The following is a 15,745-nucleotide window of genomic DNA, read 5'->3' as shown; positions in this document are numbered from 1 at the left end:
GAGCCTTACACGTACACGATGACACTACGGTGCAGTAGTGTGCCAGTGTGCTACGCTCAGAGCCCTAAAAATGATGGATCCCGTCCACCCCCTAGGCATCTGCTTGGCCACAGGCGCTTTTATGACAAGTCCTGTGGCAAGGCTCTACGTAGAGGCAAACGAGTGGTCACTCCATCTACAAAGGACTCCAGCTTCACATATTTTCTAAGAGTAAACGCTAACTCTGAACATACGTCCTATTCAACCATACACTATTTGAGCAGTGCCGCACTCTTTCAGAATCGACCTGCAGCGAGAGAGCCCTTCTCGTTAAGTGTACGGAGCCTCAGCAATGTGGTGGGTGTACCACTCTTTGAACAACGTCGCATGCCTCCAGTAAAGTTGTTACCACCGTGGCAGTGGCACCTCATAGAATGTGACACATCGTTTATTGAGGTAACCAAGCATGCCCCAGAAGCACATATTAAGATGCACTTTCTAAAACTTCAGCCGAAGTACTCATGCCCGGAGTACTGTACTAACACATCAAGATTACAAGCTGGTGTGTCTTATGCAGCACTCGGACCATCTTTCTCCTAATTCGATGTTCTGCACCTTGAAACGAGCATCTTTACGTCTGAGGCATACGCACTATGGTCGGCTGTTTTACATATTAGGAAAACAAAGATAGAAAAAGTCATTATATAAACTGACTCATTAAGTGTTTCAAGATGCTTAAGTTCATTTCATAAAATAAGAAATCTGGCACTAAATTACCTTTTCTGACTCCTGTGTTCAACATGTCTAATCAACATGTCGCATTGAGCTGTGTCCCTCGACACAGAGGCATCGAGGGCAATATGCTCGCTGATGAAACCACCACAATAGCAACAAACGACAGTAACTCCTCTATAGCTGTCTCTGCCATAGACATAAAACATTCCTACGAAAACCCTTAGGAACTATTGGCAATGCTTATGGGACAATGAAATATCTAAGTTGCATGCATGTTGAACCACAGTTCGGAAACGGGCAACCGTATCCAAAATACGGCGAACTAAGGTAATCATCTGTAGGCAATGGATGTGTTCCAATACTCGCCGTAGACGGCAAAGTAGACGGCTAAGCAAACAGCCCCCATCTTAAGTCTCATTCCAATTCTCACGAAGACGTCGAAGTCGACAGCTTCGCGAATACGGCATCAAAGTGAAGAACGATGCAGGCTACTTTCCTGTCCGAACAAGATAGCGGCTGAACAGGACGCTTGTAAAGACGACAGGAAGGTTGTCTGCGCACAAGAAAACGTAGACACGCTATCCTATGCCCTTAATGTAAGCTACCAGTGTTTTTCATAGGTTTACATGAGCAAAGACTTAAAGTACAGAAATAATGTATATTTGTTCTCAACTTTTTCTTATTGCCGCGAGGTGGCGTCACGTCGCAGAAGCGTCTCCCATACTCGCGAAGCGTAATTCCTTTCGTACACATACCTCCCGTACGTCTTCGGGACGGCTTGAAACGCGTTCCATAACATGGCCTCGAAGGTGTCTCCGGCTGTCTTCTTAGCTGTCTACGTAGACTGTCTCCGATGCTGGCCAGAATTGGAACACACCCTTAGAGTAGGCCACACGTATAGCACAGACACATGCCTGTTGACTGGTGATGAGCCACCTATCTGTGATAAATGCGGAGCGACATTAACTGGTCCTTCACGTGTTGCTGGAATGTCGTGCATTTGAGGTTCACAGAAAAAAACTTTTGTTTATCATGCCGTCATCAAGTCCCACTACACGCAGCAATGTTCTTACGTAATGACCCACTCTTTGACTGTAAATCAGTCTTAGCTTTTATAAACGATGTTGGTGTACTACATGTTGTACACCGACGAATTTCGTGGCACATCTTCTCACTGGAGGCTGCTGCTACGATGATACGCTTTTGTAGAGCACGTGCTTCTGTGCCCTAGCGTTCAAGGGTCCTGCTGAGGCATTAGTGCTGCTGAAACCCACATCTTTTGTATATCATCCCCTTTTTGCATACCTTTTATGACCATAGCACGTCTCATACCTCGCATCTCGTTCTCATAGTTTCAATGCACATATATTCTACGCAATTCACATCTTTGAGGTCTCTATACAGCCGTGTTAAATCTACGCTTCAAAATTCACAGTTCATGCACCATTGACAGATAATTAGCATTGCCTTGGTGCTCTTTGGCTACACCTGGCCCTTGCGCCAATAACATCCAATAATCATCCTTACATCGTAGCCAACCTACAGGCGAATTCTTCACACCGGCTATAGTCGCAGAGGATTTGCGACCGACTGAGTCTGAAAGCGACGGTCGCTGTCGAAGAAAAGCTCGATTTTTACGCTCTGCAACCGAAGTCGCAAAGAAGCTACTGAACCGTTCAGCGGCGCGTCGGAGCCGGACATGGGAATTCCAGGAGGCTGATTTTACATGCGGCTTTCCGCGAACGTCGGCCTCTGCCGGCTTCTTATTTTTCACCTTTTCTTTTCCTTTTCTGTTCTTCTTTTTCAAAATATTCGCTGCTAGAGCTGACTTTCCCATGGTATATTTGAGGATGCTGGCAACAAGAGCGTCTTCAAAATGCGTCACGACAGCACACTAATGACAAAAATGAGACGCAGCGACCGACAAGAATGACTTCAACAGCGGACAGAATCTCATTTGTTGCTTGTCGGTCTTTGCACTACCTGATATGGCAAGGAGGCGCAAGCATACTCGCATTTGCTCGTGTCATGTCATTTGTACTCTTCAGCCACATAGGCGCAAATACGTTCGATGCTAAAGCAGGCGCGAGGGCGGAAATTACATCAGTTCCCAGAGTTTTTCCTATGAATAAAACACTTCATGCGGTGGAGAATCGTCTCGTTCGAAAAGCATGTTTCGGCGGGCCAAATATTTAGCATGTGATAAATGATCACCCTGCGTGCAGGTGATATTGGCTACTACACCGAGGGCGGCAAACTTTTCGTCGTGGACCGTATAAAGGAGCTGATCAAGTGCATGGACCAGCAGGTGGCACCAGCAGAACTTGAGGACTTACTCGTGCAGCATGAGGCCGTCAAGGAGGCGGCCGTGACCGGTGTTCCTCACCGCGACTATGGAGAAGCCGCACGGGCATTCGTCGTGCTCTTCCAGGACGACGCGGCTACCGAAACACTCAAGAATGAGCTGGCAAAGCTGGTTGCTGGTAGGCTCAGTGGTTCTTTGCCTATTCAGAAACAAATAGTGCAGTATGGCAAGGTCGTACTCGCTTTTTCTGTTTGTGTAGCGTGACATTTTGTTGCCATTAATCTCCCTAAATATCGTTGAATGATTGTCACTAGTGAAGTTAATTGAAAAGAGCTTCTTTTGATGATGCAGGAAATTAAGTTAATTTTTGGGCAACAAGATGTTGCCAAGGAAGCCAATTCGGCTGCGCTAAACATAAGCTTCGTATGTGGGGCAAACGTCGTCCTGGACCGGAGATATAACCTAGGAACCACTTCCAGGATGAAGTATAGTCGCTCTGCTAACTCAGCCTGAAATGTCCGCGCGAACCCAAATTAAGTACGTTGAATGGCATGAAAGGCTTCACAAAGATAATAGCGTATTCTGTTAATGCCTGTCGCTCCACTATGAGCGAAAATGAGTTGCGGCAGCTTTAATATTTGGCGCTGAAGTCGTCATTTCAATAAGATGCCTTGACATGCTCCCTTGCATCGAAGAGCAAACCGGATTAGTATCTTATGTCTCGGGCAGGCGAGGCGCTAGAAGCGGGCTGCTGGCGCTGAGAGTCGCAGAGCGTAGAAATCACAAAGAGAACGTCGCTTTATAAACTAAAGATGGTGGACCTGCTACTTTCAAGGTACCTGAGGTAACATATAACCAAAAATGTGCAATGTTGTACACTTTCTTTTTTTAATCGCATATGCGCTTTATCACTTGGTCTAACACGTACTTCCCGTATAAGGATGAAACAGAAACAACGTTATAAGCCAGCCCGGCGGGGCCCAACTAGTCGGCTGCAGGCTGAGCGGAAAGGGATTTCTGCCTCGCTCGCTGCCTCCTTCGGGGGAAGCGAATTGTGTTGTAAACCTTAGCTTCCATGCATCTCACTTTGGCAGCACACGTCATCTCTGCAGCCTTTTTGAGATTAGTTCTCAATGTTGGTAGCATGGACTCGCGTGGCTTCAGGCAGCGTAAGCCAGCATACGCTCTCCTTATCTCGTGGCAGCTCGCGCCTGCATGGAAACGGTTGAAAGACTCAGGCGCGCACAAATTTACGAACTCGTCAAAACGTATCCAGAAATCTTTGTGACCTTTAACGCACTCTCAGCTGCTGGCAACTCAGGCACCTTAATGTTTAAGCTTCAAATTCATATTTCAAAGTCACAGGGTGGCACTTGGTTTACCGGTGTTTCACGACAACCCGACGTGAATCCGGCGTGCGAAAATGTTACATAGGTGGCAATGCGCTCAACGGTCAAGTTAGGTTGCACCGCCAGAGGAAGCTAGGAAAGACATCTCCGTGCTAGTTGAGCACACTGGGGACATCGTTGACCAAGTGCTTCTTGCACGCCTCTTTGTGACTGCTTTTATAGTTCCTGTAGCACTCAATAGCCTCAGTGTCTGCGGTCACCTGGTTTGGTTCAGAAATTAAATAGCCCTAATTTTTTTTTCTGCCTTCCAGATCAAACGGCTTTTCACAAACATCTTCACGGAGGCGTCGAGTTTGTGACGAGCATTCCGAAATCTGATACTGGAAAGAATCTTCGAAGAATACTGAGGGATTCCAACAAGAACCACAAAGTCAGCGCAATTTAACTGAACAGCTTTCTGCATGTGTTTTTGTAAGTATTAATTTATCCTTGTAATGTTTGTTTTCATTTGTTAAGACATTAAAAATTAACGTCAGTTACTTTTAGCTGCAGTAGAGCTCGTGCAAGGAGGCGGTGCTCCCGCCATGACGTCACTTGAGAGATTGGTTCGCGTAAACTCATCACTATCGGTAAAGCTCTAGCAAAGTTGGTTGGTATTACCGTCCGATCAGAGCTGTGCAAACTGGTTCAGTTTTGGTTAGATTCGGGTTAGATTCTCGAATCTGAATTGAGTACGAATAATAAGTATCCACTATCGAAAAGTCAAACGCAGGTGCATATATTTACAGCAGGACTATTTACTTCGGTGTAACTAGGTACCATGTCTGTACTGGCTAGTGCAGAAAAAACAGATAGGATGGACAAAACATCATTTTTAAACAACATAAGTAACTATCATTAAAAAACTGCGCGAATAGCATCTCAACATCTTTAGAGCCTGGTTGCAATCAAGCTCTTAAGCTAAACTTTCCAAAGTAGATTTGCAAAAACGCCAAATAAATGGTTGTTGAAAAAAAGAAAGTCGCAATCTCACCCGGAACAAGAGGTGGCCGAAAAAAGCAGATGCACATCACGTCGGCTCCATCTTCGTTCAATGATTTCGCAGGGAAATCACCGAAAATAACCGAGTTTTTGCTACCATCTCACGCAGCAAGTTACCAGGATTCTGCTGATACCAACTTCAAGGTGGGGATCCTATTTTCGAACTTCTACGCCAAATTTTCGTCTGTGCCACACAGGCAACCGCGGCGGTGGCTACCGCGAGCCTAGGCCTACAGGCGCACCTGCGAAAAAAAGAGTACACGTAGCGCGCGCCCACGCTCGCTCGCAGACAGAAGAAATGGAGGTTCTCGTGCAAGGGGAGAACACATTAATTATTCTTATTATTATTTTATACCCGGTTTTCATCTGATTATTTCCTTTTTTCTCCAAACACAAAACGTTTACTTTTAAACTCCAACGCTCAAATTGTTAACTCCCTTGTTGTTGTTGTTGTTGTTGTTATTATTATTATTATTATTATTATTATTATTATTATTATTATTATTATTATTATTATTATTATGCACCTAATTGAACCACCCGATTCTTGGCCAATCCCCCACTGTGGGTATGTGCCACGGCCACTCAGGACAACAACAACAACAACAAAATCCCAAGAATAATTCGAGGCCGGCACGGGCTGGAGTAGCGTCGGAGCGAAAAAGCAAACCGTGGAGAGATCCGATACGATCAGTTTCGGCGCCCACGTCGCCACCGGCGGAAGGAAGCAGAAGCGCGAGCAGAAGCTGAAACAGCAGTTAATAAAGGCCAGCCGCATGCCATATCTACCGAAGGGTGATTTCAAGATCATCATCCGCCCAAAGGGAGGCCTCAAGATTGGCGAATTAGGAGCGGCCCGAGTAGCCTCGTGCGTCTACCAAGTTGCTGGCATACCTGGGGAGCACAGGGAAGAGGCCACCGCATGCCTTAACGTACATCAGAACATTATCGTAGTGAGTACCCCCAGTGAAGCCAACGCAGACCGATGCGAGAGAGTCCAGCGCCTCGTAGCCAACGGCCAGGCCTATGAGACCAACGCATAGGAATCGGCACCCGACTTAACTTCCAAAGGAGTCATCAGGGGTATACCTCTCGGAAGATTCACCCCGAGACGTCACCGCCCAGGTCGTTACCCCCAAGAATCCTATGGCAATCGCTACGAAATGACTCAGCAATACCACCACGGTTATCGTGCTGTTTTCCAGACTAGAAGTTCGCTCCTTCGTCCGCTACGGAGGCGCACTCATCGGGTGCGCGTTGTACAGAAAACAAGTCGACCTGTGCCACCAATGCGGCAGACTGGGCCACCGCATGCACGTGTGCCCCAGTCCGCAGGGCCGCATCCGTAGAGGCTGCGGCACGGCCAACCCAGGTCTCGACCACCAGTGCAACTCCCTTTGCCAACTTTGCAGGGGTGAGCACTTAACGGCCGATAAGAATTGCAAGGCTCGCTTTAAGACGCCATATATAGTCAAGAAACGACGTTGGGAAAGACAACAGGAAGAAGACTTCCTAGCATTGGAGGCTACGAGGCAATCAGTTGGACGCCCTTCCCGGGAGACCAGGCCCCGTTCGCGCTCGAGGGCCCGCTCGAGAACCAGAAAGTCCAGATCATGGAGCCGCACACCCGGACTAGCCCGAACCAGATCCAGGAGCGGTACGCGTTCGCGGTCCCGACGCAGCGGAGGCGGCCCGGCGGTAGAAGAGGCCATCAACAAGGTGAACGGGGCAGACGCGGTCAAAGGCTCGTCGGATCTGAGGAGACTGCAACTTCTAGGGAAATAGCAGAAATGAGACGGGAAAATGCGCAATTAAGAGAATTAATCTCACACCTAACGAGAGAAATACAGGAGCTTAAGAACAGTCGAAGGGTGGAGATATGCCTCCGTCTGAGTACTTGCAGTGCAGGTGCAGCTGCAGTAACCCCTGATAATCGCATGGAAGAGGACAACCCTCCGCCACTTATGAGAAAGGCTCCGGCCGTTAGTAGCAGAACTGGATCGCAGCTGGCAGACCTAGGGCAGAAATTAACGGAAATGCAAAATGTACTCAAAGAACAAGCGGAAGCCGTCGGCAACCTTACGCTGGCGGTCTCGACCATGATGTCGAGAATGCACAAATTCGAAAACAACGTGGCCAACCTAAATGTTAGGGTAGCCAAACTGCAGGCAGTTACCACCGCAGAGGCCCCCATAACTGGGGTCGCATCTAATCACTTCCACGACACCGCTGCAAACACGGCAGAAGCATCTAAGGTTGGTGCTTTGCGAACTCTGCGACAGATACGCCCCGCAGAACCCGACTATTCAACACGGGGAATACACGGGAAAACCCAACGTCATTCTGGACAGACTTTGGCGAGGCGGAAATCTGGGCCGCTTTGCAAAAGCTTAACAGCATGTCGGCCCCGGGACCGGACGGCGTAATTAATAAGACCCTTCGTAAATTGGACAACGAGACCATCTCCGAACTGACCAAGTACATTAACGATTGCTGGACCCGAGGATCCATCCCCGACCAGTGGAAAAGAGCAAAAATGGTGCTCATCCCTAAACCAGGGAAACCCCCACATCTCAGCCAACCTTCGACCAATATCTCTTACGTCGTGCGTCGGCAAGTTGATGGAGCACGCCTTCCTCACCCAGATCAACGCTCACTTGGACGACTTCGAAGCGTATCTGGACGCCATGCTCGGGTTTGGAGCTCATCTCTCCAAGCAGGATGCAATGTTGCAAATCAAGTACCAGATACTCGACAACAAGAGAAGAGGTACCAGGGCCATTCTAAGATTAGACCTCAAAAAAGCCTTCGACAACGCAGCTCACGCAGCCATACTACGCAGCATTGCCGCACTCAATCTAGGAAACGAGCGTGCAGCTATGTTCAGGATTTCCTCACAAACAGGAAAGTCTCCTTAACGCTGGGCAAACTCGCATCTGAAGACAGGAACATGGGCAGCTACGGCACCCCGCAAGGCTCGGTGATCTCGCCGATGCTCTTGAATATCATTATGATCGGTCTCCCCGAGTGCCTCAACGCCATCGAGGAAGTGTATCACACAATATACGCGGATGACATTACGATCTGGGTGTGTGAGGGAAGCGACGGAAAAATCGAACAGCCGTTACAGACCGCGGTCGAGCTGGTGGAAGAGTACCACGTCGGAACCGGTCTCGTCTGCTCGCCAGAAAAATCGGAACTACTCCTCTACCGCCCGACGCTTAAGGGAAGACCCCCAAAGCTTACATCCAGCATGCTGCGTACGCAGAAATTTGTATACGCACCAAAGACGGACAAGAAATGCCCAAGGTGAAGCAGATTAAGGTGCTCGGACTCATCGTAGAATCCAACGGCACCAACGGAGAAACGGTCAGGCATTTGGAGACTAAGATCACGAACACGATGAGGCTCATCAGAAGAATCACCAACAGACACCAGGTTATGAGGGAGGCTAGCGTCGTCAGACTCACACACTCCTTCGTTATTAGCCACATTACCTATGTGGCCGCCTACCACAACTGGTACGTGGCCGAATATGCCAAACTGAACACCCTCATTAGAAGAACACACAAGATGGCACTGGGCCTTCCAGACAGCACAAGCACGGAACTTCTGCTACAGCTGGGCAGCCACAACGCGCTCGAAGATTTAATTGAGGCACACCAAATCTCGCAACTCGAGAGACTAGCGAAGACACGAACGGCCAGGAGCATCCTGGACAAGCTTGGGATAACTTATCACAAGCAGCATGGCAACAAGACATCCCGTCCAAGCGCGATAAGGGAAAAGCTCCAAGTGGCTAATCTACCCAAGAACATGAACCCCGAATTCAATCAGGGTCGAAGAGAGAGTAGAGCCAAGGTTTTACTACAAGCCTCCGGTAGGGACACGGAAGCGATGTTCGTAGACGCTGCAGAATACGAGGATCGACGTGCTTTCGCAGTGGCAATTCTCAATACCGACAAACAATTCGTCAGTTCGTGTAGTATACACGGCAAAAACCCCGATGTAGCGGAAGAGGTGGCGATAGCCCTAGCCATCGTTAACCCCAGTTGTAGATACGTACTCAGTGACTCGCAGACAGCAGGCAGAAACTATGCACAAGGCAGAATTTCAACGAAGGCTGAGGCAATACTGAAAGCCAACGTGAACTATGTCACCTCCGAGGAGACGGAGGAACGGCACATTATACGGTTCCCGGCTCACACGTCGCCCGACACCCCCCTACCGAACCTCAACGAGAAGGTCCACCGCGTAGCGCAGGGTCTCACATTCCGCGTCCGCGTAGAAGGATCCTCTCTTGGGACTGGAAATCCAATGGAGGCGTGGACAGAGAGGGACAGAATGACCAGGTACTGTGATAATACAAAATTTTATCAAAAGTCCAGGCGTGTTTATCCAACCCCTAACCCCAAACTCGACAGGGCCCAAGCGGCAGACTGGAGGCAGTTACAAACCAAGACCTTCCCCAACCCCGTCGATCTCGGGAGGATATATCCAGATATCTATTCAGACGATAACTGCAAACTATGGGACAGGGCTCAGGCATCTCTTAGACACATTCTCTGGGAATGTGGGGTTATATGCAGAGAAAACGCAGTTTCCCCAGATGAAGCTGCGTTGCGATGGACGGCCGCGTTGCGCAGCTCAAACCTCCAAGATCAACTATGGGGCGTCCAGCAAGTCCGTGAGGCGGCGAGGAGACAGGATCTCCGGACCTCCTGGGGGCGGCCTATGCCCAGGCCACGAATTTGCCGGATTTTCAGTAAAGTTGTTACCACCACCACCACCAATTTCGCCCAAAAGGCGAAGCATCGATTGCGATATCAAATTAGTGCACAGCTATACGAAGGACAGCAGTTTAATCGCCCGTATAAACTTGTAAACGTAGGCATATTATACTCGCGGACAACTTTCTGTTGCTATGAAGGGGAAGCTACGGACGCGTGGCTGTGCACGTGTGTTCTTCATTCATACCTTACTGGTGAAGCAGCGCACTGACACGGACACGGTGAAGACACACAAGAAAAACTACACTCGCTGCGTGTCTTACTGGGCCAACTAGTGCGGCACCGTTTGACAGTGCTTTTGGTTGCTCGGAACAGACGGTGAATCGACGCAGCTTCCACGTGCAACGGTTGCGCGTTTCCCCAGACGCGGAAGGGAAAAGCCTCAAAATAAGTAAACCTTTGCACTCAGTGATGTGTTCTGTCTTATTTAACTTTTGCTAATAAGGTGTTTGTTTTGTCTTCCCCAGCCTAAACGAACGTGGATTAAGTCGCGGGACTCTTTTCAGAAGCGCTCTTACTTGTGCGCGCTTTGCCTCCGTAGCTTTCCCTTCATAGTCAGAGAAAGTTGTCCGCGAGTTTAACTAAATTAACAAGCATGGTGTCACGCCGTACAAGCCAACATGAACACATCACTCGATGACCGCGGAAACTCGCTGCAGCAGCAGCAGCGAGCGAATTGACCTTCGTGGAGCCGCTCTCATCAAGGCGAACTATGCCTTGAAAACAGCGCAGCGTGGACTCTGTACCCGTCACAGATGACTTTCAAGATACAGCGGCCCGACCGGGCAAGCATGGCGGTCTGGACCGCCTGGATTAGTACGCTCCGTCCCTACCTCCCCTCCTCCCGAAGCTTTGCGCGCGACAGAAAGCGGCATGCTTCCTCTCCGCTTTCCGCCGTTGTGTGCGCGAGATTGAGCCGCGATCGCCCGCTCACCCTCGCACGCTTTCACTCTAACATACAGCATTACGGCGCGCGGCGACGATTTTATCGCCCACGGACTTGATACGAAACTTCACGGCGACGCCGACGGTATAAATGCGCCTTGACTGTCCAATAATTGTTATCCCAATAAAAAGATCAGCAGTTCTAGAAAAATAAAAACAAAGCTGGGGAAGGGTTTGTGTGCCGTAGACACATGTAAAACGGGCCGTTGCAAGAAAAATATCAGTTTGTAGCATGAAAGATAACACTGCCACATGACTGCCGAAAACACTAAATGACAAACTATTAGTCAAAATCACAGGTTGTCATGTGGGCTGCCGCCATGAAATCGACAACAAACCTTGCATTACCCATATTGTTTCCGCACATTACTTCGGAAACTTCCATAGTTTTCTCACTTCAGATACTTTTCGATACTTTGTTTAGCAGGCTGAGAACCGTTACCAGACTTTTACATTCGGTTGTTGCGAAATATTAGTTTCGAAAATAGTCTCGAATCCGAATAGTTCCTTTTCGAATACTAATACGTATAGTTAGCGTGCAGTATTCGCTTAGTATCGAAAAGCTAAAAAGAGATAAAGAAATTGGCACATAGTGTCACGCTTTGTTTGGACATTGTTTGACACCAAGATCCTTACCCTTTCAGTAGCTTGTATCTTCCCTGAAGTACTTGCTGATGACGGCCTTCAAGCTCGCTTCAAGCTCTTGTAGAATAAATCATCTTCGTTGTCTGTTCAGGGTTTTACAGCACCAGTATCTTATTTTATTTATTTTGTTTAGTACATACTGTAATCCGATGACCAAGCAGGGGGAAGTGAAAAAAGAACATTGTGAATGAAACTGAACAAGTTATAAAAAGTTTTAGCAAGCATTATCACTGAGACAAGCAAGCAAGCGAACAGGATTAAAAATACGTAGGGGACAAACATTGCACAGCTCTGTAAAATCATTTTTATGCACACAAACAAAGATCAATCAAGTTAGTTCATGAGTTGTCAAAATATAGACGAAAGTATGGCTTTGTCAACAACGAAGTTTACCCATATTAATGCATGTGATTATCGAAGTCAGGAAGGCCACTTTCTGAAACATTTGGAGGCAGTGCGTTGGAGGCAGTTGGAGGCAGTCGCGGGAAAAACGAGTTTTCGAAAGGGTTACTACGCGCGAAGTATGGTGTCAGGTCGTGATTGTGACTATGTCTTGTCTGCCGGGAAAAACTGGTAGAAAGGTATTTGCCAGGATTGATATTAAACTGCCGAGTGTCGAGCAAGGAAAGAAACTTGAGCCTGGCGATAGCTCTGCGCTGTGCCAGAACTGGGATGTCGTTACTAGCTATAAGTGATGAAGGCGAATCAAGCTTGTGATAGGCGTTAGAGATGAATCTTGCTACTCTCCTCGGAACCGTTTCTAGTTTATAAATATCCTTTTTAAAATGCGGGTCCCAGGTCACACATACGTACTCTATACGGGGTCGAATAAAGTATTATATGCAAGATGTTTGATCTGGGATGGCGTGTTCTTTAGTTTGCGTCTAAGAAATCCCAGTTTTCTAGAAGCATATGAACAAATGTCGTCAATGTGGCTACCCCGTGATAGTCGATTTGTAATCTTAATTCCCAAGTATTTAAGATTGTCGGCTTCGATCAAGGGATTATTATTTAACGTATAACTATATATGAATGGACAAATTTTATTGAAGATTCGCATAAAGACTGATTTTCTAGGGTTTCATTTAATTGACCAGGTGTTGCACCCATAGAGAGAATTTAGGTTGTTCTGCAAACACTCTTGATCCTTTCCACTTTTAATTGGCATCTAAAGAATGCAGTCATCGGCAAAATGTTTTAAGTTTATGGCGGAGTTGTCTACATGGTGGTGTCAAGCATCGCCGTGGAGGCAGTCTTTCTGACCATGAGTACTCACATTGTTTCTCCTGGATTTCATTGCAGCACTTGGGATATTGAGAAGAGCACAGTGCTTTGTCTTTCAGTAGTGGGAGAACTAATGCTACCTGCTTGATAGTTTGACGAGCGTAGTGCCAGCTGCTCCACGTTGCTTATGCAAATAACACATGGGCCATATTAATACTTGATCATGTTTCCTTCTCACATGCAGTTGCTACGGAGCTTTCAAAAGGTTTCAAGATTTCTTCGTGGGTAAACGTGCAGCCTCATCTACTCCCGCACGAAGCTGCTTCGAAGGCATCTTTTAAAGCAAGCTGCTAAAAGTCAACTGAAGGTTGATTTTAACGTAACCCTTTACAGCTTATACGTATGCTGCTATCAAAGATACTATATGCTTCAGGGACAATGATGATTAATGCGAAATAAATTTTACGATTTCATGTTAGCATTATTGGTTGTCATGTAGTACATATTTGTACGGTATTCTTCTTAATAAACAAGTCCTACACCGTCTTACTATTATTGTTGTTGCTGTGTGTGAAATTGATAGAGTTCTGCGTTTTCGGATATATCAGAAAAACTCCGAAAAACACTAGCCGGTAAAATTTTTCCGAATTCAGATTTATCTGAAAAACTCCGATTTTGAGGGCACATAGGCTTAAATTACTCGAAGATGGATTTTGTTCCTCGGACGTCCCAGTAACCAAATAACCTCGAATGCAAACTAAGACGTTGTAAACAAATTACTGATAGCAACAGTTATGCAGTGTACGCAATGACCGTTTCTTTCAGAAAGGAGTATGTTGTACAACTCTTGAAGTTGCCTAAACGTGCGGCTAAAAAAGCATCAGTGCATCTTTTAGCGACAGGCTAGAAAGGGAAAGCTAGCCATACATATAAAGAAGGGCGTGTCTTCTGCACAGTTTTATGGCGCAAGGATTATTTCTCGCTCCAAAAACTTGATGATTATAGAAGTTACAGAGGCTCTCCAGATTATACCCGATCCACTGCGGCGTATCAGTGGCTTTAGTGCTCCGCTATTAGTAGCGGGCTCGTGTCGCGACCCCGGCAACCGCATTCCGATGAGTACGGAATGCGAAAACGCTCGTGTACTGTGCTTCGTGTGCGCGTTAAAGAACCCCAAGTGATCTAGATTAATCCGGAGCCTGCCACTACGGCATCCCTCGTAACCCACGGTGCAGTTTCGAGACGTTCAATGCCGAAATTACTGAAAAAACTTGCATCAAATGTAAACAAGTGCAGCAGCACCCAACATCGGTGTAGGGTGCATAGGACAAGTGCATTAGTACCCCATGGTTAAGAGATAGAAATATGACGTCTTAAAAAAAAATGTACGACTGCGCATAGAACGAAAAATTTTGCTCATGCGAATAGAGAGAGCGGAAAATTTATTTACAGAAAGGCAGAGAAGGTCGCCCTGAGCTATAGCTTGCTCTGGCCGGCTACTCTATACTGGGGAAAAGGGACGGGGAGGTTAAACAGCTAGTGAATGATGATGATGATGAGAGGAGGAGGAAGGGCGTGTATAGACCGTTTTATCGGCGAGGAGGAACGTAGCCTCGAACCAGCAAGCCGCGCCGCTCTCCTCCTCGCACTGGTATGCGCGGATCGCCGTTTCTCCCATCGGCGGCTTGGAACAGCTAGAAGCGGTTTCATTGTGAATTAGTGCGATTCTAACGTGTTCTGTCTGTGCTTGCTGCGATGGCAGATGACACAGCGTCAACGGGCAACCACTGCGCTGTATTCGGCCGCAAAAATTACTTTCGGAAGCAAACTTGAAGTACTTCTTCAGCCGTGGCGACTTCGTAGACTCCGCCGCCGCCGTCCGTGTCCAACGCCTTTTCTTTGTGTGCGCCTCCTTTTGTGTTTCGCTGGTACCCTTTTTTACAAGTTGCAGACAAGTGTCCGCTTTGGATTGCCAACACAAATAGAAACGACTTGGCGCCATCAGCTTCGTCGCGTGTATGTTCAGAAGAGTTTGTTTTCGGTGAGCGCACGGCGCCAAACTCGGCACGCATGATCAAACTGGGATATGAACTAAAGGTGCCTATTCGAGTCAGTCAGCTATTGCGATTTGCCCAAATCAACTATTTCTTCGTGCACGCACATTAAAGTTTTTCTGTTCGAATGTCTTCAAACATTATCAAGCTTGGTAACTAACGTGCTAGTGGAAGTTGGCCTAGTACATATCACGAGAACAGTACGTGCCGACTAAGAAAATGAAGGTGTGTTCTTTTTCGTTCTCTAACGGATACCGGCTACACTTAATTCGCATGAGTTCTCCCGTGAATCCGATTCTCGCTGCCAAGTTGTCTGGCTGATGCCGCGCATCGTGCGCTGTATTACTTAAGAAAATAAAGTTCCTGTTGCAAAGAGTAGTTGTTCGTTTTTCACCTCTCTCGAATCGGCGAGCTGCCCTTGCACAAGCGCCACTTGAGACAGGAGAGTGCGCATATTCTTTCAACGCATCGCGTGCGTCTGGTTTATTCTGGCATATTCGCGCCACTATCATTAGGCTGCTTTATCTATGTTGACGGCCCTTCCGGTCGGGTTAATTTCCAAAGCCACTCCAGGTTGCCAGGTAAACAATGCTTACAAAATAGTACCACGAAAATTTTAGGAGCGCGAAGGCCAGCAAATCGAGTTTCCTGGGAGCTTTGCAATTACCGGTATTGGGA

The 15,745-nt window shown here is 47.4% G+C and overlaps 1 protein-coding gene across 2 annotated transcripts in view; it reads left to right on the top strand.

The window, feature by feature from the left end:
* Positions 1-13,568, top strand: part of LOC126545932 (probable 4-coumarate--CoA ligase 1) — a 91,789-nt gene extending 78,221 nt beyond the window's left edge. Inside the window, exons 9-11 of one of the 2 annotated variants that reach the window (XM_050193983.3) lie at positions 2,940-3,197; positions 4,680-4,839; positions 13,258-13,568. In XM_050193983.3, the coding sequence (XP_050049940.1) occupies positions 2,940-3,197; positions 4,680-4,813 (392 nt within the window). In that variant the 3' untranslated portion in view covers positions 4,814-4,839; positions 13,258-13,568. Of the gene's footprint in view, positions 1-2,939; positions 3,198-4,679; positions 4,840-13,257 lie in introns of those variants that run through there. The other variant, XM_072287252.1, reaches the window with a different exon arrangement.
* The last annotated feature ends 2,177 nt before the right edge of the window (positions 13,569-15,745 follow it).

The sequence above is a fragment of the Dermacentor andersoni genome, chromosome 1 (genome assembly GCF_023375885.2).
Source record: "Dermacentor andersoni chromosome 1, qqDerAnde1_hic_scaffold, whole genome shotgun sequence".
NCBI lineage: Eukaryota > Metazoa > Arthropoda > Arachnida > Ixodida > Ixodidae > Dermacentor > Dermacentor andersoni.
This window is presented reverse-complemented; position numbering and strand designations above follow the sequence as displayed.